This window comes from Lithobates pipiens, unplaced genomic scaffold (assembly GCF_037356315.1).
Source record: "Lithobates pipiens isolate NorthernLeopardFrog02 unplaced genomic scaffold, aLitPip1_a1.2 Scaffold_18, whole genome shotgun sequence".
Taxonomy (NCBI): domain Eukaryota; kingdom Metazoa; phylum Chordata; class Amphibia; order Anura; family Ranidae; genus Lithobates; species Lithobates pipiens.
This window is the reverse complement of record NW_027507758.1, coordinates 17,211,401-17,238,096: the sequence shown is the minus strand read 5'-3', so window position 1 is coordinate 17,238,096 and position 26,696 is coordinate 17,211,401. Positions and strand designations below refer to the sequence as shown.

At 44.0% G+C, this 26,696-nt stretch overlaps 1 protein-coding gene across 2 annotated transcripts in view; it reads left to right on the top strand.

The window, feature by feature from the left end:
- Nucleotides 1–26,696, top strand: part of CMTR1 (cap methyltransferase 1) — a 97,940-nt gene that overhangs the window by 49,034 nt on the left and 22,210 nt on the right. For both annotated transcript variants that reach the window (XM_077485393.1, XM_077485394.1), the window contains exons 15-23: nucleotides 2,781–2,837; nucleotides 9,079–9,136; nucleotides 10,195–10,263; nucleotides 13,962–14,093; nucleotides 14,189–14,311; nucleotides 14,396–14,487; nucleotides 20,789–20,857; nucleotides 23,097–23,144; nucleotides 25,684–25,796. In XM_077485393.1, the coding sequence (XP_077341519.1) occupies nucleotides 2,781–2,837; nucleotides 9,079–9,136; nucleotides 10,195–10,263; nucleotides 13,962–14,093; nucleotides 14,189–14,311; nucleotides 14,396–14,487; nucleotides 20,789–20,857; nucleotides 23,097–23,144; nucleotides 25,684–25,796 (761 nt within the window). The remainder of the gene's footprint in view (nucleotides 1–2,780; nucleotides 2,838–9,078; nucleotides 9,137–10,194; nucleotides 10,264–13,961; nucleotides 14,094–14,188; nucleotides 14,312–14,395; nucleotides 14,488–20,788; nucleotides 20,858–23,096; nucleotides 23,145–25,683; nucleotides 25,797–26,696) is intronic.

Genomic DNA, 26,696 nt, shown 5'->3' with positions numbered 1-26,696 from the left:
GGACTAGAAAAAGAGGAAGTTCAGTAGCCAGCAGCCAATAGCTTCCTTCTCGTAGTTGAATCTGAGCATGCGTGACTTTTTGTGCGTCGGAATTGCATACACACGATTGGAATTTCCGATAGAAAATTTTTCTGTCTGAAAAATTGAGAACTTGCTCAATCTTTTGCTGCCAGAAATTCGGCTAGCAAAATTCCGATGGAGCTTAAACACGGCAGATGAAAAGCTCTCATCGGTCTTTTGCTGGCCGAAAATTCCGACCGTGTGTACGCGGCATCAGTCATGAAACTACATGATGTTGGATGGAGGCATCACCCCCACATGGAGCCAAGATGGATAGCACTAAACAAGCAATGGAGATCCCAGAGGGTGGATCCTGACATGTGTATTGGAGGAATTCATCAGAGAAGCAGGAGAGATCTCAATAAAACCATCTGGACTCATGTTCCTTTGACTTCTCTCACAAAGCAGAGGTCAGATCTTCCATTTTCTCAATGTCCTTCACTCTTGCGAGCCAATGGGCCACCGTTGGCGCAGACTGTTGCTTCCATAGTGTTGGGATTCAGGCATTAAGAAGATGTTTGAGAAGGGATTTATGATAACGTTTCCTTGATAAGGGGGTAAGGTTAAAGGGATTGTAAAGTTAAAAATTTTTTTTTTTTTTAAATAACAAACATGTTATACTTGCCTCCACTGTGCAGCTCGTTTTGCACAGAGTGGCCCCCGAACCTGCTCTTCTGGGGTCCCTCGGCGGCTGTCTCGGCTTCCTCCTGCAGGTGCTTCTCACGTTCATGCGAGCTCCCTTGCATGGTGAGAAGCACCTGCGGGTGCGCTCCCATGATACAGCCGGCGGCTATAGCTGCTCGCTGTATCACACGGCCCCACCCCCCGGCGCTCCGCGTCAGTGGATGTGAGCCAATGGCTGTGCTGCTTTCCATCCATCCACTCCAGCCAATCAGCGGCCAGGCTGAGTGGTGAAGAGGATGTCGGGGACGAGCGCGGGACTTTCGAGGGGTCAGGTAAGTAAAACGGGGGAGCTGGGGGCGCAGGCACTGTCAGATGTTTTTTCACCTTAATGCATGGAATGCATTAAGGTGAAAAAACATTTACCTTTACAACCGCTGTAAGTAGGACCGCAGATGGGCTTACTTGTAAGGAGATATCTGTGAAATTATGTATGAAGTTAAACACCGGTTGCCAAAAAGTTTGGCGCACAGAGCAATCCCAGAAGATATGTAAGAGGGTGTCTGAGTGTAGGCCGTAGCGCCAACAACGATCAGTTTGTTGAGGAAATAGTTTAGCCAGAGCAGAAGGGGCTCTATACCAAAGCGTCATTAGTTTATAGGTGGTCACCTGATATTTGCTACATAGAGAAGCTTTCTGTGCCAAAAAAAAGTATGCGTTCTTTTTGGGGTTTTGGTGAAGGTGACTTGCAAGTGCCTCTCCCATTTTGCCAAGATTTCCGTGGCGTGAAGATCTAGCAGGGAATTTGTAAGAGGTTGATAAGGACCTCCTGGGTCGGTCCCAAGCCAAGTTCCTCAAAAGAGTGGAGCTTTCGGATAAAAAGGGTTGGTTTGGGCAGTGAGCCAAGAAAATACGACAGTTGATTAATCCTCTAGCGATCCATGGTGAGAGGAGCCCATCCAGAGAGCAAGTTCTCCGTAGTTATCCAACTGGGAGAACCTAGGGAACAAAGAGGCCCTCATGAGTCCCCATGGGACTTGCAAAAGAAAAGGTGGGTCAGTGAGACCAGGTATAAAGTCCACATGGCCAACAAGTGGTGTCAATGGGGAAGGAAAACTTTTTAAGCAGGTGCTTTTTGCCTTCAGACTCTCTCTCTCTCTCTCTCTCTCTCTTTGATTGAAACTTCCTACAGTGAACAGTGCACACAGGGAAGAGGAGGAATCACTTCTGACTTGATCAGTTGTGAGTTTGCATTGTAGCTGGAGCTTTTAGAGTGGAATTTCAGCCAAATATTAATATCATTGAGTGCTCATTACATAAAATCGGATACGCTCTGTTATGCCCATGTTGCAAAACTCCAGCTATAACTTTAAAGGAGAAGTCCAGCCTGAGCTTGTTTGGCTGGGCTTCTCCTATGAGTCACAGGACATATATATATATATATATATATACTGTATATATAATGAAAAAGGGTTAAAAGCTCCCGGAAAGTGGCGCTTTGCCAAAACTTTGGCGGCACTGCCCATTGAATTCAATGGGCAGGGGTGCTTTAGGAGTGGTGTATACACCGCTCCTACAGCGCCTCAAAGATGCTGCTTGCAGGACTTTTCTTAGCGTCCGCCCAGCGCATCACTCCAGTGTGAAAGCACTTTGTAGGTGCTTTTTTTTTTTTTGCGAAATAGCGCCTGTAAAGCACCTCAGTGTGAAAGCAGCCCAAGTTATAAATTAATGCAAGTTGAATGGCTGTAAAAATATAAAGCCGGCCATTGACGGATCGAAATACTGAACCTTGATCCATCTATAGGCAGGCTGGTTGTACTGAACCTGATCCATCAATCAATCTCACTACAGCCAGCCTGTCGTTTTTTTTTTTTGTTTTTTTGGCACAATCACTTCTGGCAGCTATAGCAGCACCATGGGAGGAATTTGCCCCATCAACACGAACTGTGTTGATGGAGGAATCAAGTGTTTGTCGTTCCTTCAACCCATAATGTATGCCCAGCCTAATAATAAAGCACATGTTGGGAAAGGACAAATGGCTCTGATAGTTGGACATTGTAGATTTCGGCAGTAATATCTTCTTTTTTTTTGCTCTCCAGGTGTTGTGAGGTGCAGATCAAAGCTCTGGGTAAAATCCATGGTTTTGTCCAAGACTCGTAAGTAAAATTAATTAACACATCAGATGAACCGATACACATTGCATATTATAAATGTTTAGTTTTCTGGAATTTGTTCTGGAGCTTTTTTTTGCAGCTTGAATCGGGCAAATTGGTGCATTTTTTAAGCTTTTTTTTGTTCCATAGCAATGTATGAAAATGCTTGATTCAAGCGGTTTTTAGTTTTGAGTGCATTTTGTTGCACAGTGTTGAGCATTTTTCTGCTCAAGTAAAATAATTAATTGCAAATAAATAATAAAAATAAATAAAAAATCCTAACCCCAACCATTAAAGTGATTGTAAAGTCTTTTTTTTTTTTCTGTTAAAATAACAAACATGTTATACTTACCTGCTCTGTGTAATTGTTTTGCACAGAGCAGCCCGGATCCTCCTCTTCTCGGTGTCCCTGACTGGCGCTCCTGGCCCCTCGCTCCTGTTGAGTGTCCCCACAGCAAGCAGCTTGCTATGGGGGACACCTGAGCTGAGCTTCAGCTCCGTGTGTCCATTCAGACACGGAGCTGTGGTTTGGCCCTGCCCCCTTTCTCTCCTGATTGGCAAACTAGGGTTGATTGACAGTACTGGGTGCCAATAGCGCTGTTTCTGTGTCTCAGCCAATCAGGAGGGAAAGCCCCGGACTGACAAGGCACTTGTGGACATCGCTGGATAGAGATGGGGCTCAGGTAAGTGTTGGGGGAGACTGAGGGGAGCTGCTGCACACAGAAGGCTTTTTCTATTAATGCATAGAATGCATTAGGATAAAAAAACCTTCTGCCTTTACAACCCCTAATATTAAGCCCTAATATTAAACCCTATCACTAATATTAAACCATATCCCCTAACACTAATATTAAACCCTATTCCCTAGCACTAATATTAAACTCTATCCCCTAACACTAATATTAAACCCTATCCCCTAACACTAATATTAACCCCTAATATTTAACCCTATCCCCTAACACTAATATTAAACCATATCCCCTAGCACTAATATTAAACCCTATCCCCTAACACTAATATTAAACCCTATCCCCTAGCACTAATATTAAACCCTATCCCCTAACACTACTATTAACCCCTAATATTTAACCCTATCCCCTAACACTAATATTAAACCCTATCCCATAACACTAATATTAAACCCTATCCCCTAACACTAATATTAACCCCTAATATTAAACCCTATCCCCTAACACTAATATTAAACCCTATCCCCTAACACTAATATTAAACCCTATCGCCTAACACTAATATTAAACCCTACCCACTAACACTAATATTAACCCCTAATATTTAACCCTATCCCCTAACACTAATATTAACCCCTAATATTTAACCCTATCCCCTAACACTAATATTAACCGCTAATATTTAACCCTAATATTAACCCCTAACCTAAAAATAAATAGTAATAAATATATTAAACCCTGACCTTATCCCCTAATCCTTAACCCCTTAAAAAAAAAAAAAGTAAATAATTTAAATAATACATAAGCGGTTGAAAAAGCTGAAAAACATGGCAACAAATGATGAAACGGGTGATATTTTTCTCTAATTGGCTAATTCAAAAAGCACCAAAGCTCAAAAACATTTTCAAAACGCTGTGCACACATGCTCAAAAACTCCCATACAAATGCTTGGGGGAAAAAAAAAGCCGAAAAATTGCACGACACTCAGGTTTGAATGCAGCCTACAAGTTACCTGAAGCTAAACACCTGACACTAAAAAAAAAGTTCTGGAGTTTTTTTTTTTTTTTGTTTTTTTTTGTACCTCAAATCAGGCACAAAAAAAACATATCCTATTGTGCAAACAATGCAAAAAATTGCAAAATAACATCTGTGCAAATATTTGCAAATGTAAACAGTAAATAATTTGTGCAAAGATCCGAAATAAAGTGCAAAGTGAATAGTGTCAAAAAACAAATACAATAGTATGTATATAATATACTAAGGGGGTGTATAGATCGGTATCATGCAAAAAAAAAAAAGGAACAGGGTTCAGCGTTCTGTGAACCTAACCTGTGCAAATTAGCATAAACAGAGGTATAGCAGCTAATGTATAAATGAATACCTTACAAATAAATTAAATCTAAAAAAAATTGTAAATAAAATAAGTGATAGTCTATTTACACAAAATAAATATTTTTTCTATATATAGATCGGCATATAAATATATTAGCGTTCAATCCATGCATATAGTGCAAAATCTTCCCCCTTTTACACCAGGGCGTTTTGCAGGAGCTATAGCGTTAGAAATAGCGCCTGCAATCCGCCCTAAGAAAGCTGCACCATTGTGTGTAGTGTGAAAGCCCCGAGGGCTTTCACACTACAGCGGTGCGCTGGCAGCACGTCAGGGAAAAGTCCTGCCAGCAGCTTCTTTGGAGCGGTGACTGAGCGGTGTGTTTACCGCTCCTCCACTGCTGCTCCCCATTGAAATCAATGGGGCAGCGCTGTAATACCGTCGGCAAAACGTCGCTATTGCGGCGTATTGCTGGCGGTTTTAACCCTTTCTCGGGCACTAGCGGGGGGGTAAAAGTGCCCCGCTAGCGGCCGAAATGCGCCGCAAATCTGGCGGTTTTACCGCCGCCGCTATGGGCGGTGTGATGTGAAAGGGGTCTAAGACTGGGGCGTTTTTCAGGCGCTTAAGCGTTAAAAAAAAGCGCCTGTAAAGCGCTTGAAAGAAGCCTCATCTGCAATCCCAATGTGAAAGCCTGAGTGCTTTCACACTGAGGCGCTGCACTGGCAGGGCGTCAAAAAAAGTCCTGCAAGCAGCTTCTTTGCAGCACTTTTGGAGCGGTGAATACACCACTCCTAAAGCGCCCCTTCCCATTGAAATCAATGGGAAGCGCCTGCAAAACGCCTGAAAAGCGCTTTAGGCAGCAGCACTTTGTGGGCGCTTTTAACCCTTTATTTGGCAACTAGCAGGGGTTAAAAGCGCCCCAATAACGCTCGAAAAACGCCGGTAAAGCACTGCTAGTTTAAGCGGCGCTTTACAAGCGTTTTTTGGGCGCTAACATTGTGAAAGGGCTCTTAAAGCACTCAGGCTTTCACATTGGGATTGCAGATGAGGCTTCTTTCAAGCGCTTTACAGGCGCTTTTTTTTAACACTAAAGCGCCTGAAAAACGCCCCAGTGTGAAAGGGGTCTAAGTGCAAGTGCTTCGTTGTGCAAAAATGTGCAGTATTTGCAGAAAAGGTGAAAACCTCCAGGTGTTTCTCCACTTCGTGCAAACACACACAGATAGGTAGTGGCCCCTTACCTTGCAGGAAAGGAGGTAACCGCGTATACACAAAAACACTGGATGTATTAGGTTCTTCTCCCCGTGTCCCTGGATAGTTGTCACAATGGGTCCTATATTTCTCTTTTGCGTCTTTGGCTCTCAGTGGGAGCAAGAGAAGATCAAAAGAGGGGGAGTACCATGGTGTAGTGGTTTTAAACAATCAGCATATTTATTAAAATGTAACACAGGGTACTCACATAAACAAATCCATAACAGTGCTTATCTCCAACGAGCAGCGAGCTCGTGCTGTCTACGTCAATATGAAGCGCCTATCCCGTCCCTATGCGTGACGTCACGACCACGTGACTTCATCAGGGGACTCGGGCTCTCACACTGGGGCTGCAGGGGGGGTGTTTTTCAGGCGCTTTACAGGCGCTATTTTTAGCCCTTTAGCGCCTGAAAAACGCCTCCAGTGTGAAAGGGGTCTAATACTTTGCTGAAGCACCTTTTGATTTTATTACAGCACTCGGTCTTTTTTGGGCATGAGTCTATCAGCATGGCACATCTTGACTCTTCCTTTGCAAAAACACTCCTAATCTGCCAGATTGCGAGTTTATCTCCTGTGCACAGCCCTCTTCAGATCACCCCACAGATTGGGGTGATCTGAAGATCCAAAAGTCTAGTCCAAAACTTTAGTCTTCTTCTGGTGAAGCCATTCCTTTGTTGATTTGGATGTATGCTCTGGGTCGTTGTCATGCTGAAAGATGAAGTTCCTCTTCAAGAGGAAATAAACCCTGATGGGTTTACTTCCACTTTGCCTCCCTGCAAAGGTAAAGCATAATGGACTACTATGCATCGCATCGCATAGTAGCCCATTATGTGTCACTTACCTGACACAGGAGCCAGCGATGTCACCGCTGTCCCCTGTAGTGCGGAGCATCCATCTTCTTCCGGGTATTGCTGCTCTGGCCACTCACAGCGCCAGAGCAGTGCATGACGTCACTCCCACACATGCGCATGGGAGCCGCCACTAACGCCATATTGCCATTAGCAGCGGCACGCTCAGTGCGCCACTGTCTACGGTGCATATCTTTTTGTAAATATCTCCTAAACCGTGTAGGTTTAGGAGATATTTCATGGACCTACAGGTAAGCCTTAATCTAGGCTTACCTGTAGGTCAAAGTGGTCTGTAAGGGTTTACAACCACTTTCATGTTCAGCTTTCTAGCAGAAGCCCGAAGGTTTTTTGCCAGTATTGACTGATATTTGGAACTGTTCATAATTCCCTCCACCTTGACTAAGGCCCCTGTTCCAGCTGCAAAAACAACGGCCCCAAAGCATGATGCTGCCACCACCATGCTTCACGGTGGGTATGGTGTTCTTTTGGGCGATGTGCAGTGTTGTTTTTGCACCAAACATATCTTTTGAAATTATGGCCAAAAAGTTCAACCTTGGTTTTATCAGACCATAACACGTTTTCCCACATGCTTTTGGGAGACTTCAGATGTGTTTTTGCAAAATTTAGCCAGGCTTGGATGTTTTTCTAGGTAAGAAAAGGCTTCCATCTTGCCACTCCACCCCATAGCCCAGACATATGAAGAATACAGGAGATTGCTGTCACCACACAGACAGTACTTGCCAGAAGCTCCTTTAAAGTGGTTGTATGGTCATTTTTTTAACTTTTACATACAGGAAAGCCTATAATAAGGCTTACCTGTAGGTAAAAAAAATATCTCCTAAACCTGTACGGTTTAGGAGATATTCCCCTCGGTATGCGCCGCTGACTGCAGCGGCGCATGCGCACAAGGGGGTTCTCTCCGTGAAAATCCGGCAGCGCTCGTGCGGCCGGACTGAAATCTCCCGCGCGCATGCGCGGGAGTGACGATATCGCGGCTCCGGCCACTCACAGCGCCGGAGCCGCGATACCCGGAAGAGACGCCGAGGGAGCATGTCGGCTCCCTCGGCGTGGATCGGGCCAGATGTCGGGGCCTCGTTCTAAGGTAAGTATTTCATAATGAGCTAGTATGCGGTGCATACTAGCTCATTCTGCCTTTTGCTTTGCAGGTTTAAAAAAAAAAAAAAACATTGGGGGTTTACTACCGCTTTAATGTTGCTGTAGGCCTCTCGGCAGCCTCCCTGACCAGTTTTCTTCTCGTATTTTCATGAATTCGGGAGGGACGTCCAGTTCTTAGTAATGTCACTGTTGTGCCATATTTTCTCCACTTGATGACTACTGTCTTCACTGTGTTCCATGGTATATCTAATGCCTTGGAAATTATTTTGTACTCTTCTCCTGACTGATAACTTTTAACAACGAGATCCCTCTGAAGCTTTGGAAGCTCTCTGCGGACCATGGCTTTTGCTGTAGGATGCGACTAAGAAAATGTCAGGAAAGACCTACTAGAACAGCTGAACTTTATTTGGGGTTAATCAGGAGCACTTTAAATGATGGGAGGTGTGTACCGACTCCTATTTAACATGAGTTTGAACGAGATTGTTTAATTCTGAACACAGCTACATCCCCAGTTATAAGAGGGTGTGCACACTCACGCAACCACATTATTTTTGTTTTTTATTTTTACCCCCCCCCCCTAAAAAATTCAGTGTTTTTCAGTTAAGTTGTACAGTTTATAGGTCACATTAAAGGTGGAAAAGGTTCTGAAATGTTTTTATCTTTGTCTCGTTTTTTTACATCACAGAAACCTGACATTTTAATAGGGGTGTGTAGACTTTTTATATCCTCTGTACACAGTGACACTTAGAGGTTGATTTACTAAAATCGGAGTGTGCAAAATCTGGTGCAGCTCTGCATAAAAAAACAATCAACTTCCAGGGTTATTTGTCAAAGCTTAAATAAACAAACTGAAGTAAGAAGCTGATTGGCTACCATGCACAGCTGCACCAATCAAGTTAGAAGCTATGCACATGTATCAGGTGATTGTAGCCGGCGGTCCCATAAGTGTTTGATTTTTTTTTTTAAATATATCCGCTTTTGAGCAGTGACATTTTGAGATGTTTTTTTTCCAGGGCGCTGAATGAGCCCCGCCAGGCAGACATCCGGAAAGAGTGCCTGAAGCTCTGGGGGGTGAGTGGGATGTATATTTTAATGTTGTGTAAAATATAGCCAGTCTGGTATTGTTGGAAATTTTTAACTTGATGGTCCTATCTTACACGAGGGACCTGTCTATTAACCCTACAACCCTGCCTCTTAACCGGAGCGCCCTGCCTCTTAACCGGAGCGCCCTGCCTCTTAACCGGAGCGCCCTGCCTCTTAACCGGAGCGCCCTGCCTTTTATCGTAAGCGCCCTGCCTCTTATCGTGAGCGCCCTGCCTCTTATCGTGAGCGCCCTGCCTCTTATCGTGAGCGCCCTGCCTCTTATCGTGAGCGCCCTGCCTCTTATCGTGAGCGCCCTGCCTCTTATCGTGAGCGCCCTGCCTCTTATCGTGAGCACCCTGCCTCTTATCGTGAGCGTTCTGCCTTTTTATCGGGAGCGTCCTGCCTTTTTATCGTGAGCGTCCTGCCTTTTTATCGTGAGCAACCAGTCTCTTAACCCAAACGACCTGCCTCTTAACCCGAGCGACCTGCCTCTTAACCCGAGCGACCTGCCTCTTAACCCGAGCGACCTGCCTCTTAACCCGAGCGACCTGCCTCTTAACCCGAGCGACCTGCCTCTTAACCCGAGCGACCTGCCTCTTAACCCGAGCGACCTGCCTCTTAACCCGAGCGACCTGCCTCTTAACCCGAGCGACCTGCCTCTTAACCCGAGCGACCTGCCTCTTAACCCGAGCGACCTGCCTCTTAACCTGAGCGACCTGCCTCTTAACCCGAATGACCTGCCTCCTATCCTGAGCGCCCTCCCTCTTAACCCGAGGGCCCTCCCTCTTAACCCGAGGGCCCTGCCTCTTAACCCGAGGGCCCTGCCTCTTAACCCGAGGGCCCTGCCTCTTAACCCGAGCGCCCTGCCTCTTAACCCGAGCGCCCTGCCTCTTAACCCGAGCGCCCTGCCTCTTAACCCGAGCGCCCTGCCTTTTAACCGGAGCTCCTTGCCTTTTTATCCTGAGCGACCTGCCTCTTAACTCGAGTGCCCCATCTCCTAACACAATGACCCTGTCTCTACAACATGTGCTTTTTGTCTGTTCTAGATTCCTGACCAGGCTCGTGTGGCTCCAACCAACATTGACGCAAAGAACAAGTTCTATCAGCTCATTCAGGTTTGTCTGTAAAATCAGCGGCATGTTCTGCGGGGTGGGAGGATCCACTACATTGTGCATTGAGAACTGCAGGGTCAGTACATATTCTCACTCCTGTTGCATTCTCCATGAAATGAAATGTCACTTTTAATTGGGCTAAGCCTTTGACGCTGACCCCAAGCACATATGATTTAAAAACAAATCTTGAAAAAATGTTTTTTTTTTTTACATAATATTACATTTTATTTTTCCTACTAGTCTGAGATTTGTCTTGGCTTTCAGTAATCTTGTGCACAGGGGTGTCTTGTGACCTGTCTCTGGTTAATAAGATAGAACTCTGTAGGACACCACAGGCTCCATGCCACAGGCCACGTTTTATGAATGAAATGTAAAATGCTGGCTACATCAGATGGGGTTGTCCATTCTCTGCAATAATAGCCCCCCTTAAGCCGAGTACACATCACGTTTTGACAGCTCCGGTCGGAGCCTCTGTAATAACCATGCGAGGTTAGTTCAGAGTAGGGCTCCAACTAACGATTATTTTCATAATCGATTAGTTGGCCGATTATCATTTGGATTAATCGATTAATCGGTTAATAACCTTAGAAAAAAGTGTGGTGTATAATTTAGTCAATATGTAAAGTTTTTAAAAAGAAGCAATTTATTCATAAATATCTCTATATACAGTGTTAAATATAAATAATCAACTATATGGTTAGGGAGCAAAATATCAAATCCACTCTGAGAATAACAGACAGAAGAGATATACTGTATGTATTAGAGGGGATATATACTTTATATACTATTAGAGGAGATATACTGTATATAGTATTGAAGATATACAGTACTGTATATACTATTAGATGATATATACTATTAGAGGAGAGATATACTGTATATACTATTAGAGGCTATATACTGTATATACTATTAGAGGCTATATACTGTATATACCATTAGAGGAGAGATATACTGTATATACTATTAGAGTGTATATACTATTAGAGGCTATATGCTGTATATACTATTAGGAGGAGATGTACTGTATATACCATTAGAGGAGAGATATACTGTATATACTATTAAAAGAGATATACTGTATATACTGTTAGAGGAGAGATATACTGTATATACTATTTTGAGGGGATATACTGTATAAACTATTAAAAGAGATATACTGTGTATACCATTAGAGGAGAGATATACTGTATATACTTTTAGAGAAGAGATATACTGTATATATTAGAGAAGAGATATACTGTATATATTATTAGAGGAGAGATATACTGTATATACTTTTAGAGAAGAGATATACTGTATATATTATTAGAGGCGAGATATACTATTAAATGGTCAATCTGGTAAATAACATCAGACTCATTAACTTTAACCCCATTTTTCAACTAGCCGATTAATCGATTATGAAAATAGTAATCGATTCATTTCATAATCGATTAGTTGTCGATTAATCGATTAGTTGTTTCAGCCCTAGTTCAGAGATCTCCCCCCGCTGAGCTGTTGTGTTCTGAAGGGGGGACAAATACTAATTTATTGAAAAAAAAGGAAAATACCCACACTATAACATATAAAAAGTACAGCGTATCCCATAACCAGCGACACCCTTGAAATAATCAAATTCCTCTGATAAGAACTGGAAAAGGCATTAAGAGAAATTGAATATTCATCTTTATCCAGCTGTAGACTTTACATGTTTCGCAGTTAACCGCTTCTTCAGGCGTATCGTTTTGAGGGATATTTTTTCAGCAGGGCTGGCACCAGCACATAGGGCATCTCAAAGACCGTAAAGGCCAACAGTCTCCCGAGCGAGTACAGGAAGCCAGGTGAAGGTAGAAAAGATTAAAAAAAAAAACTGATACATAGTAGTTGCATAGTAGATGAGGTTGAAAAAAGACAAAAGTCCATCAAATCCAACCTATGTGTGTGATTATATGTCAGTATTACATTGTACATCCCTGTATGTTGCAGCCGTTTAGGTGCTTATCTAATCGTTTCTTGAAACTATCGATGCCCCCCCGCTGAGACCACCGCCTGTGGAAGGGAATTCCACATCCTTGCCGCTCTTACAGTAAATAACCCTCTACATAGTTTAAGGTTAAACCTCTTTTCTCTTATATTCACCGACCGACACAGCTCCTCTCTGTAACTAAATGGGTTGTTAGCCCTATCACTGGAGATACTAGGCAAGTTTTAATACAACACTTCAGAACTTTTTCTTCTAATTTTAATGAGTGGCCACGAGTCTTATTAAACTCCCTTCCGCAAAAAAAAAATTCTCCCTATTGTGGGGTCACCAGTCCGGTATTTATAAATTGAAATCATATCCCCTCTCAAGCGTCTCTTCTCCAGAGAGAATAAGTTCAGAGCTCACAACCTTTCCTCATCACTAATATCCTCCAGACCCTTTATTAGCTTTGTTGCCCTTCTTTGTAGTCGCTCCATTCCCAGTACATCCTTCCTGAGGACTGGTGCCCGGAACTGAACGGCATACTCCAGGTGCAGCCGGACCAGAGTCTTGTAGAGCGGGAGAATTATCGTTTTGTCTCTGGAGTTGATGCCCTTTTTTTTACCAATATTCTGTTTGCTTTGCTAGCAGCTGCTTGGCATTGCATGTCATTGCTGAGCCTATCATCTACTAGGACCCCCAGGTCCTTTTCCATCCTAGATTCCCCCAGAGGTTCTCCCCCCAGTCTATAGATTGCATTCAGATTTTTGCCACGCAATTGCCTTATTTTACATTTTTCTATATTGAACCTCATTTGCCATGTAGTTGCCCCTCCCCCCATTCATTTGTTCAGATCTTCTTGCAAGGTTTCCACATCCTGCAGAGAAGTTATGGCCCTGCTTAGCTTAGTATTGTCAGCAAATACAGAGATTGAGCTGTTTACCCCATCCTCCAAGCCGTTTAAGAACAAATTAAACAGGATTGGTCCCAGCACAGAACCCTGGGGGACCCCACTACCCACCCCTGACCTTTCCGAGTACTCCCCATTTATCCCCACCCTCTGAACTCGCCCTTGTAGCCAGTTTTCAATCAATGTACTCACCCTATGGCCTTATTTTGTACAGTAAACGTTTAAGGGGAACTGTGTCAAATGCTTTTCAAAAATCCAGATACACCACGTCTACGGGCCTTCCTTTATCTAGATGGCAGCTCACCTCCTCATAAAAGGTTAATAGATTGGTTTGGCAAGAACGATTCTATAGGAATCCATGCTGATTACTGCTAATGATACCGTTCTCACTACTAAAATCTTGTATATAGTCCCTTATCCTCCCCTCCAAGAGTTTGCATACTATTGATGTTAGGCTGACTGGTCTGTAATTCCCAGGGATGTATTTTGGGCCCTTTTTAAAGATTGGTGCTACATTGGAATGGTACCAGGTGATTGGAGAAAAGCCAGTCAGTAGACTGTCAGTAAAGATTAGGAACAATTGTCTGGCAAATACTTCCTGCATACTCTTCAGGAGCATGCGCGTGAGTTCAATAGAAAATATAATAGAAGGAGTTGCTTGATATCTGTTTACTCCATGCAGATTTTAACATGCAAAAAAATGCTTCCCCCGGTAGGCAAGCGGTTAAATATAAGTCAACCTTGAATTGGCTTAAGCTTTTTACCTAGTTCTCCTGAGTCCTAGAGGCATTAAATCATTGAACCTTACTCATCTCTAGTGTTTTTTCTTTTTTTTTTTCTCTTTAGAGCCGGGACATTGAGATTTATAACTACAAGCCGACTCCTCTCACATCGAAGACGCTGGAGAAGATTAGTCATGTGATGGATTATCGGTGTATGGTGTCCGGGAGTGAGCACAAGTTCCTCTTAGGTTTAGGGGTGAGTGACGGACTCTCAGGGGGTGCTCTGGAGTGTTTGGTGTGTGGAGGAGTGTAAGATCTGATTCATGTATGTGTTTTTTTATCTCTCTGCAGAGATCCCAGATATACACCTGGGGGGGGCGGCCCGCAGACCGGTGGACTAAATTAGATCTGAAAACCGAACTTCCACGAGACACTCTTCTGTCTGTAGAAATTGTCCATGAGCTGAAGGGGGAGGTGGGTACCAGTGGGCGATGGTGGTGACTTTACTTTCTGGGTGGCTGCAGTCGGTGTAATGGACGTCTTGTGCTGTATTTACAGGGGAAGGCTCAGAGGAAGATCAGCGCCATTCATATCCTCGATGCTCTGTTTCTCAACGGCATGGACATCCGTCCTCAGCATTTCAACCAGAGGCAAGTTCTGAATCTGTGAACAGGAATTTCCTTTGTCTTCTAGTTCAGTTGTCTTCTAGAGTGTATTTTTTTTTTGCCCCCGAGGCTATACTTCCTCTTTAAAAGCGTGAGAAATTTTCAAATGACATTCTTTTGTACAGCGAATCTACAAAGATTTTTCGTATGAATATTCTCGTCTGAAAATCGATACGTGTGTGGCCAGCATAAGGCTCGGTTCACACCTATGCAGTTTGCTTTTGATATGTTTCTACATTGCTTTTTGCTGTGCGCTTTGCGCTTTTGCTGCGATTTGCGTTTTTGCATTTCTCATGCTTTTTTTTTTTTAGCCAATTTGTTGTTGGGCGGATTTTAAAAAACGCAAATTGCTGCAAAAACGCACTACATCATTTTCTGCAGCTTCTCCGTTGAAGTCTATTGAACCAAAAAAAATAAAGCACCATTTGCGTTGAAAAAAAGTCCTTTTCAAATAGGCTGCGGCTGAAAAAAAGCATAGATGTGAACGTGTCCAATAGGAAACCATGTTAAATGAACTATAGTCTGTTTCTTCAAAAAGCACCAAAAAACGCATAGGTGTGAACCAGGCCTGAGACGTGTAGTAGTAGTAGTAGTAGCAGCAGCATGCTTTTTTTTGTATCACCCTCTACCTTCTCCTGGGTTCAGATGCTGATCTTCCCTGCACACAGTCTTTTTTTATTTTTTTATAAACAAACATGTTATACTTACCTGATCTGTGTAATGGTTTTGCACAGAGCAGCCCGGATCCTCCTCTTCTCGGGGTCCCTGGCTGGTGCTCCTGGCCCCTCCCTCCTGTTGAGTGCCCCCACAGCAAGCAGCTTGCTATGGGGGACACCCGAGCTGAGCTTCAGCTCCGTGTGTCCATTCAGACACGGAGCGGTGGTTTGGTCCCGCCCCCTTTCTCTCCTGATTGGCAAACTAGGTTTGATTGATGCTTTTTTTTGTATCACCCTCCACCTTCTCCTGGGTTCAGATGCTGATCTTCCCTGCACACAGTCTTTTTTTATTTTTTTATAAACAAACATGTTATACTTTCCTGATCTGTGTAATGGTTTTGCACAGATCAGTCCTGATTCTCCTCTTCTGAGGTCCCCCCGCTGATGTTTCTGGATCCTCCTGCCTTCAGAGTGCCCCAATAGCAAGCTGCAAAATATAGTATAGAATGCCCCTATAGCAAGGTAAAAAAAAATTCTGCCTTGAGAACCACTCACTTCCTGCCCAGGACTACATGTCCCATGAGGCATTGCTCCTCACACATTCACATTAACAAGTTCTCAGGCACTTACTGACATGTATGGATGGTGTACTGAGCTGTACGTGTGCTGCACTGTATTTCCTGATATGTAAACAAACAATGCATTCTGTATGCAGGCCAACTAAAATAGTTGACAGCTATTTTCATAATCGATTAGTTGTCAATTCCTCGATTCGTTGTTTCAGTCCTAATCTAATGACCCCGCGGAGGATGCATTCAGGTGCCCATACACCAACGTTTTTGCTCCTCGTTCTACATCTTTGCTGGAAGGATGGGGGTGCAGGTCAAATTACTTTTATCACCAGGTTGGCATGGTTGTCTGTGTCTACTCCTGCCTACCTTGGTCTAACTTCTATGTTGGTATGCTTTTGGGGTTGTCCTCAACGTCTACGTTTTTTAACTAGCCACCAGTGGTATTATGTTGAATATTTATCTCTTATGAGAAATAAATGGCTGTCTTAGGCAGCCTCTTGTTAATCTTAGACCTGGCAGGTCTTACCTTGTGGACCTGTTTTGTCTAATGTTCCCATTTGATGTTCCCATTCTTGTTGGCATGGTCTCCACATTTGGGTAAATAACTCCACCTGTTGATAGTTTCTTGGCTCACAGCTGTTCCTGGTGTAAGCCCAGTGTCCTCTGGGGCAGTCAGTCCCCTTGGTGGTGACATATGTCCTGGCCTGAGCAGCTGGTTAAATCCTCTGTGGTGTTAGCAGATCTCCTGCCCTGTAGGGAACTTCACCACCTCTGGTTCAGATTTGAGCGTTGGCCCTTTTAATGGATGCAAAAGGGTTCTGGGTTCCACCTTGGCTCCATGTTGGTATGCTTTGGGGTTGTCCCCAACGCCTACATTTTGTGACTATCCACCAGATGTATTACGTTGGATAATTATCTCTTATGAGAATTGGATGGCTTTTCAAGGCAGCCTTTTTTTTCTTTTTTGGAGCCTTCTTTCCCCGATGTCAAGAGTCATCAGTTTGAGGCTTGGACCTCTTGTTATTCTTAGACCGGCTGGTCTTACCTTGTGGACCTGTTTTATCTAAGGTTTCCATTCGATGTTCCCTTTCTTGTTGTTGGTCTGTTCTCTACATTTTGGTCTTGCCTTCTGGACCTGTTTTATCCAATGTTCTCATTTGATGTTCCCATTCTTTTTGATGGTCTGTTTTCTACATTTGGGTAGATATATTACTCAACCTTTAAAAAATGAAGTGAAGCCAACCAAACAAAATGATACCACATCCCAAATATTGAATTTAGAAAAGAAAGCAAAGGGGGAGGTGACTAACCTCGACGGGACTTTTAACGGTATAAAACATAACATATATTGACACAGGTCAAATAGCAATCACTCAAAAAGATTTTTTAAAGAAAAAGATTTTTTAAAGATCTGATCTGATTGCTATAAACAACATTGATATATACATAGGTTATATATATGGGGGGGCAAAGCATTAGGGTCGTTCAACAATCTAGGAGGCTCCTAGAGTGTATGATCCCTCAGCCTCCTAGATTGTTGAACGACCCTAATGCTTTGCCCCCCCATATATATAACCTATGTATATATCAATGTTGTTTATAGCAATCAGATTCAATTATTTGCTTTTTTCTTTAAAGCTTATTGTAAATAATGGCACATGTATTATTTAATCACTTTTTGTGTATGTGTTTATCCATGCAGTATTACACTTGTCAATGATACTCAAAGCTCCTGAAGAAACTCGTCTATGAGTGAAACATGTCGAGCATCTTACTACATTGACTGAGTTCACAAATGATTCTTCCTGATCTTAATGTATTGTATGGACATATATATATATATATATATATATGTATAGTGCTGTTTTAGCAAAAAAAATTGTTATTTTTTGTATAATAAATCTTTTGAAAAAATCTTTTTCTTTAAAAAATCTTTTTGAGTGATTGCTATTTGACCTGTGTCAATATATGTTATGTTTGATACCATTAAAAGTCCCGTCGAGGTTAGTCACCTCCCCCTTTGCTTTCTTTTCTATATTACTCCACCTGTTGATAGTTTCTTGGCTCACAGTTGTTTCTGGTGTAAGCCTCTGGGGCAGTCATTCCCCTTGGTGGTGACTTTTCTCCTGGCCTGAGCATCAGGTTGATCCTCTGTGATCTCTTCTGGGTTGTTGGCGGATCTCTTGCCCTGTAGGGAACTTCAACTCTTCTGGTTCAGGTTTGGGCGTTTAGTTCATTTCATTGATGCAAAAGTTTCCAGGTTTCATCTTGGCTCCATCGATGCCTGTTGCCCCCCCCCTCATTTGGACTGCTTTTTGACTTTTTTCTTTTTCGTTTTTTGTTGCTGTGTTCCTCAATAGACGATGAAGAATCTACTGCTTTTCCATTACAATCTTTCCTTAACGACAAATATTTCTGTCTGAATAATAATAGAAACAAACAGGTGGAAAACGATAATGAAAATAATTTTCAGTTAATTGAAGTTTTGGTGAAATTTGCAATTTGGCTAATGTAATAGGGGAAGGCAAAATGAAATGGGTTCAGTGGGCGTTTTTAAAAGGCTTCTGATAGTTACGTAGTTGCATAGCAAGGTTGAATAAAGACACCAGTCCATCCAGTTCAACCTGAGTGAGTGTCTACAATTGTCCCTATCCCTGTACATTGCACATTCACATCGGTCCCTACCCTCAAGGAGCCAACGATCCAAGGTCCCCATTCATACACTAGGGCCAATTGTGGACAGAAGCCAACTAACCTACCTGCATGTCTTTGGAGTGCGGGAGGAAACCGGAGTACCCGGAGGAAACCCACACAGCACGTGGAGAACATGCAAACTCCAGGCAGGTAGTGTCGTGGTTTGGGTTTCGAACCAGCGACCCTTTTTACTGCTAGGCGAGAGTGCTAACCATTGCCCGCCAGTGGTTTGTGACATACCGTTAAATATGGTTGCTAACATCCAGTGGACCTAAAAAGAAATCCAGTGGCCTACAAAGCAATGTGAACATCAGCATCCATACACTTAGCCATGTGATCATCTTGTCAGCATTGGTAAACAAAGCCATGTGATCATCTTGTCAGGATTTGGTAAACAAAGCCATGTGATCATCTTGTCAGGATTTGGTAAACAAAGCCATATGATCATCTTGTCAGAGCTGATAAACAATGCCTTGTGTTCACCTTACCAGTGCTGGTGAATGTGATCATCTTGCCAGTGCTGGGAAATGAAGCCATGTGTTCACCTTGTCTGTGTTGGAAAATAAAGCCAGATAATCACATTGCCAGTGTTGGCAAACAAGGTGATCTCCTTGCCATGGGTTGGTGAATAAAGCCATGTGTTCACCTTGTTTGGTCTGGTAAACAAAGCCATGTGCTTACCTTGTTAGAGGTGGTAAACAAGGCCATGTGATCGCCTTGCCATTGTTGGTAAACAGTGCCATGTGATTACCTTTTCATGTACACATGGCTTTGGTAGAGAACAAAGGAGTGTGTTTTTTTTTGGGGGGGGGGGGGGGGTTTCCTTCAAATTTTATTAAATCACCTGCTTGTCCTTATCTTGACATGGAGTTGCATACATGAACGAAAGCCTCAGTTAAACCACTTATGTTTAAAAAGGGCGTTTCAGTGTTATTCTCATATGTGGATAAACATTCATTTGTAAATGATAGTAATATTTTGTAAATCAGGGGTCCCCAAACTTCCTAAACAAAGGGCCAGTTTATTGTCCTTCAGACTTTGAGGGGGTTGGACTTCGGCCAGTGGGAGCACACGATGCCCCATCATTGGTGTCAGTGGGAGGAATAGTGCCCCATCATTTGTATCAGTGGGAGGAATAGTGCCCTACCATTTGTATCAGTGGGAGGAATCGTGCCCCATCGTTGGTATCAGTGGGAGGAAAAGTGCCCATCATTGGTGTCAGTGGAAGGAATAGTGTCCCATCATTGGTATCAGTGGAAGGAATAGTCTCCCATCATTGGTATCAGTGGAAGGAATAGTGCCATTTATATCAGTGGAAGGAATAGTGCCTCATCATTTGTATCAGTGGGAGGAGTAGTGCCCATCATTGGTATCAGTGGGAGGAATAGTGCCCCATCATTTGTATCAGTTGAAAGAATAGTGCCCCATCATTGGTGTCAGTGGGGGGAATAGTGCCCCATCATTGGTATCAGTGGGAGGAATAGTGCCCCATCATTGGTGTCAATGGAAGGAATAGTACCCCATCATTGGTGTCAGTGGGAGGAATAGTGCCTCATCATTGGTATCAGTTATGAGGAATAGTGCCCCATCATTGGTATCAGTGGGAGGAATAGTGCCCCATCATTGGTATCAGTGGGAGGAATAGTGCCCCATCATTGGTGTCAGTGGAAGGAATAGTGCCCCATCATTGGTGTCAGTGGAAGGAATAGTGCCCCATCATTGGTGTCAGTGGATGGAATAGTGCCCCATCATTGGTGTCAGTGGAAGGAATAGTGCCCCATCATTGGTGTCAGTGGAAGGAAAAGTGCCCCATCATTGGTGTCAGTGGAAGGAATAGTGCTCCATCAACACTGGAAACAATATTTGGGTGGTATGCATTTTCTTGTGGACAGTGGTCCACGGGCCATGGTTGGCAACCGTTGGTCCACACAGTCTCGGACTGCAGTGGGGACACAGACAAGGAGGGAGGGACAGTGAACAGCAGGATCAACCAGTTTTTTTGTTGCAGAATACAGAAAACAAATCCCAGAGTGACTGAGTATGAACAGCACGTAACACAGCATGTACCTACAGTTTTTCATGATGTGGGTGGAATGACACTTCAAGATCAGTTGTCCTAATTGACAGTGCCGGGAGAGAGGTTGCTTGGGAGCCCAATGAAAAATCTTGCAATAGGGCCTTGTGAATTTGTTATTCCCCTTTGGAGTCTGGATTACTTGCAATAGCGCCTATTGGCGGAAAAGGGTGATGAGGTGATGAGTCTTCCATGAACTGCAGAGAAGATCATCTACATTGCAAATGTTGCGACAGCTGATAGAGATGAGTAGAGAATAACATTCTTGTGTATCCGCTCTTCTTCCTTAGGATTCAGCTGGCGGAGAAGTTTGTGAAGGCCGTTTCCAAGCCCAGCCGCCCGGACATGAACCCCATACGGTTAGTGAGCTTCTGTATGAGACAAGTTCGCTTCCGCTTCTGAAAACTGCATTGGGTTTCTTTTGAAGTCGTTTGTATAAAATAAATTTTCATGTTGTTCAGCATCTGTTATAGTTGTGACACCTGAAATTCAATGTGTGACATATGAGAAGAATGACTCGCCTACATGGAATAGTCACCTTTAGGCTCCATCCACACTTGGGGCGACCTTGTCTGGACCCCAAAGTTGCATGACAAGTTGCACCCCATATTTCCGTATGATAACAGTTCATATCTGTGCAGCGTGTATATCTACGTGCCCCATACTCCTTCTTTCACATGGGGGGGCGGGCGGCGGAAGGGATCTGTGACCCCCTTATTAAAGGGGGCTTCCAGATTCCAATAAGTCCCCTGCCCGGCCAGGGTTGTGGGGAAGAGGCCCTTGTCCCCATCAACATCCCTCCCATCTTGCCGGCATGTGGCCTTATATTGTTTGTGGGGGGGGGGGGGCGCTTCACCCCCCCCCTTTTTTTGGCATGCTGGGATAAGGATCTGGTATTCATTTTTGGGGGGTGGCGGCCCACGCCATTTTTTTAAATTTATCTTGGTGTGGGGTTCCCCTTAAAATCCATACCAGACTTCGGCATTTTTGAATGCTTTTAATTTAAAATAAAAAATGGCGCAGTTGACATTCGGGTACACCGGAAGTGATGTCATGTCATCGCTTCCGGGCTACAATAAAAAAACAACCAATCAATGCCGATCCCGACTTTGCCTAGCTGTCCGGCCAGCTGACGGATACGTTGGCTGGTCAAGCAAGCCGTGGAAGGTGGCGGGAGGGTGGGGACGTCCTCTCCCGCTGCTTGTAAAAGCCATCAGGGCGGCTAACTAGCCACTCAATGGCTATTACAAGCAGCGGGAGAGGACGTCCCCACCCTCCCGCCACCTTCCACGGCTTGCTTGACCAGCCATCGTATCCGTCAGCTGGCCGGACAGCTAGGCAAAGTCGGGATCGGCTATGATTGGTTGTTTTTTTATTGTAGCCCGGAAGCGATGACATGACATGACTGCTGGTGTACCCGAATGTCAACGGCGCCATTTTTTTTTTTTTTTTTTTAATTGAAAGCATTCAAAAACGCAAATCTTGGTGTTTTGAATGCTTTTAAGGGCAGAGGAGGGATTTGGGGTCCTGATCCCTCCATAAAGAGTACCTGTCGCAGGCCTATTTCTGTCACAAGGATGGTTACATTGCTTATGACAGCAATAAAAGTAATACATTTGTTTTTTTTTTGTTTGTTTTTTTAAGCAACAGTGTTAAAAAAATAAAAAAATTAAATAATTTTGATAACAATAAAAAAAAAATAAAATAAAGTGAAATGCCACTGCCCCCTCACTATAGCACGCAAAGGTGAACATGCGCGCCGGTCCTGCACGCAAACAGCGATTGTCCCACACATGCGAGATATCGCTGCGAACGTTAGAACACGGGCAGTAATTCTAGCACCAGACCTCCTATGTAAATCTAAAGTGGTAACCTGTAAAGGCTTTTAAAGCATTGCCTATGGATAGTAAAATTTACGCTGTTTGTTGCCGTTGCACGGGAGTGCGCAGTTTTAAACATGACGTGTTTGGTATCTATTTACTCCCCATACATCATCTTTTATAGTTTACAAAAAATTGCCTTATGTATTGTGTTTTTTTTTTTTGTTTTTGTTTTTTTTTTTTGCATTAAAATTTTAAAAAAGTGAATTTTTTCCCAAAAGAAATTGTGTTTGAAAAACTGCTGCACAAATACTGTGTGACATAAGAAAATTTGCAACGCCCGCCATTTTATTCTCTAGGCCCTAGAGCCTAGGCCAGTGATGGCGAACCTTGGCACCCCAGATGTTTTGGAACTACATTTCCCATGATGCTCTTGCACTCTGCAGTGTAGTTGAGCATCATGGGAAATGTAGTTCCAAAACATCTGAGGTGCCAAGGTTCGCCATCACTGGCCTAGGGCCTCTGCTTTTAGAAAAAATATATATAATCTTTTGGAGGTTCAAATTTTTTATTTTTTTTTGCAAAAATACAGATTTTTACATGTAGACAGGTGTCAATAAAAGGCCTGGAGCTGAAGTGGTTAATTCTGTGTCGTGTCTTGTTGATGAGGAGGGAGGGAAAAGTCAGGAAAGGCAACAGATTAAATGTCGGCTTTAACTCTTGCAACACATCTAATATTGAAGTGATTTGTGTCACAGTGTTTGTCTCTCTTCTCCAGGGTGAAGGAGGTGTACAGGTTAGAGGAGATACAGAAGATATTTTTGAGGTAAGTGTCACTAGACATTGAGGCCTGCAAGTAAAATCAGACTAGACCTTATTTATTTAAAAAACAAAAATTGCATTGCTCCCCATTCTTCAGTGCTGACACATACATGTCCAAGCCTCCAGGAACGGTGCATAAATCCTATAATTTAAATCTGAACTCCATTAATTTAGCTACTTTGTAAAAACTGCAGGCATACCATGAGGTAAGTCAAACGAGATGCCTGCCGCCTCCTTAATTTATCTCTATTATTCACATTTGACAGGTTTATTGTGCTCCAGGAAGATAATTCTTCATTGCTTCAAGAGCAGAGTTGTTGATACGGCTATGCTCGCCCCTCCCCTCCTTTTTCCCATTCACAGAAGCCTTTATTATGTGAACTCATTCACAAAATGCAAAGGCTTCTGTGAATGGGCAGCAGAGGGGAGGGGTGGACATTGCTGCAGTGTGTGCTTCTCTCCTCATCCTCTGGGGGTGCAATAAACCTGTTACATATAAGTAATATAGAGAGACTTCCTGGAGATGACATGCACCTAATTGGACTTAAAGGAGTTGTAAAGGCAGAAGGTTTTTTTTTTTATCTTAAAGCGGAGGTCCGCCCAAAAAATAAATAAATTAAAAGCCAGCGATGTCGGCACCGCAGCTGATGTTTCCATCAGCTGTTGGGTGCTGCTGCCACCATTGCGGGTAAGGGAACCCGGTGATGTATCAAATAGTGTCCCCCATCGGCTAGTGTCCGCCCTGTACTGCGCTTGCGCAGTACGGAGGACAGGGAGAAGCTGAACATCTCCGAAGATAAATGGCGCCTGTGCAGTGAGTCTAGGTTCAAGCCCCACCATCCAAGTGGACATAGAGTTAGAATAAAAAATAGCCGAGCGAAGCGAGCCCGCGAGGGGCCCTGTTACTATGTGCAACCGTATGTCCGCTTGGATGGTGGGGCTTCAACCTGGAAGGCGCCGTTCTTCTTCGGAGACTTTCGGAGTCTCCTTCTCCCCCTTACTGCGCAAGCGCTGCGCTTGCGCAGTACGGGGCGGACACTATTTGATGGCCGGACACTTTTTGACAGAACACCGGCAGTGTAGCCTTAGGGCTTCACGCCGGGAACCCTACTGCACATGTGCGAGGCCCCGCTCCTCCTACTGGCCCGGCGACAAGGAAAGGAGGAGGGAGCCCTGCGGTGACTTCATGGGCCGCCGCGCGGACTCCTGGAAGTGGGAACAGGATACCTGTCAAAAACAGGTATCTCTCCCCCCCCCCCAAAAGGTGCCAATTGTGGCACTGGAAGGGGCGAGGACACAAATGAGCGGAAGTTCCACTTTTGGGTAAGACTCCACTTTATTGCATTCCGTGCATTACGATAAAAAAACCTTCTGCTTGTAGCCGCCTCCCCAGCACCTCCTAATTGCTTACCTGAGCCCCATCTCTCTCCAACGATGTCCACGAGTGTCTTAGCCATCCGGGGACTCTCCTCCTGATTGGCTGAGACACCGCAGCGGTGCCATTGGCTCCCGTGTCTGTCAATTAGTCTGTTAGCCAATCAGAGGAGAGAGGGGGCTGGGACAGGGCTCCATGTCTGCATGGACACAGGGTGCTGTGACTCAGCCCAGATGCCCTTATAGGAAGCTGCTTGCTGTGGGGGCACTCAACGGGAGGGAGGGCCCAGAGGCAGCGAAGAGGGACCCAAGAGGAGGATTCGGGTTGCTCTGTGCAAAACCAACTGCACAGAGGGAGATAAGTATAACATGTTTGTTATTTTATTTTTATTTTTTAAAAACAAGACTTTACCATCACTTTAACTCATCATGTGCCTGCGTTTTTTTTCTCCAGATTTTTAGAATTCTTGGAATTCAGCTGCAAGTCTTCACCCCAATTGTAAACAATGATGGGAGCTGTCCATAACAGCTTAGTCACTGTGCTGCGAGTGCGCTCTCACTATAGAAAGCCGTTCCCCATGAACACATACAGTATGTGACGTTGCTTGACCATTGAAGAGGAGTTCGGCCAACCCCCACCCCCCCCCCCCCTTTTTTTAAAAGTCAGCAGCTACAAATACTGTAGCTGCTGACTTATACTTTTAGGGCACTTACCTGTCCAAGCATCCAGCGGTGTCCTCACCTGAGACGATTTTTTAATCGGATCTCGGGTACTGGCGCCGCCATTACAGCAGGTTCCCTAGTGCGCAAGCGGGAACGACTGGCGGGAAAAGGTTCAAAAACACATTCTCTATACAACTTGGAAATTACACACTAGTCTCAATATTATCATGGGTGGGCAGACCCCAAAATGAAATTTGATTTTGGTGAATCCCCTGAAATGTCAGCAATATTAAGAAGGCAGCTGTGCATTAGAATCTATTTTCCCCTCAGGATCAGAACATTTTTTGAAATATTTTCAGCCTCATTTTGTGGCTGTTGATCTCAAGTTAAATGGCTGGTTGAATTCCTAGCATATGGTGGCCTGTTTGTAGCGCCGCCCTGGAGGATGACCCATTATAAAGGCTGCTATGATTTGCCACTTATTCCATTCCTGTGATTGTTTCTAGGCTAGAAATGAAGCTCATTAAGAGCACCAGCGGGATGTTGCGTCTGTCCTACACCAGCAGAGACGATCGTCACTTCGTACCGACTGGTCTGTATATAGTGAAGACTGTAAATGGTGAGTTTGTGGACTGATTTATTGCAATGTTGTCTGCACCCTATGCCCCCAGTGTTTGCACAGTGCTCCTTGTGCTGAGAAAATAGTAAGAAAAGTGCTCCTCTGTCACACCAAGCAGCTTTTATCTACAGTGCATCTGGAAAGTATTCACAGCGCTTCAGTTTTTCCACATTTTGTTATGTTACAGCCTTATTCCAAAATGGATTCAATTCATTATTTTCCTCAAAATTCTACAAACAATACCCCATAATGACGACATGAAAGAACAAAAATAAAAACCCCATAAACTTAAGTATCACAGCCTTTGCTCAATACTTTGGTGAAGCTCCTTTGGCATCAATTAAAGCCTCCAGTCTTGTTGAGTATGATGCTACAAGCTCGGCACACCTATTTTTGGGCAGTTTCTCCCATTCTTTGCAGGACCTCTCCAGCTCCATCAGGTTGGATGGGGAGCGTCGGTGCACAGCCATTTTCAGATCTCTCCAGAGATGTTCAATCGGGTTCAAGTCTGGGCTCTGGCTGGGCCACTCAAGGACATTCACAGAGTTGTCCCGTAGCCACTCCTTTGTTATCTTGGCTGTGTGCTTCGGGTCGTTGTCCTGTTGAAAGATGAACCTTCACCCCAGTCTGAGGTCCAGAGCGCAATGAAGCAGGTTTTCATGAAGGATGTCTTTGTACATTGCTGCATTCATCTTTCCCTCGATCCTGACTAGTCTCCCAGTTCCTGCCACTGAAAAACATCCCCACAGCATGATTTTGCCACCACCATGCTTCACAGTAGGGGTGGTATTGGCCAGGTGATGAGTGGTGCCTGGTTTCCTCCAGACATGACGCTTGCCATTCAGGCCAAAGAGTTCAATCTTTGTTTCATCAGACCAGGGAATTTTGTTTCTCATGGTC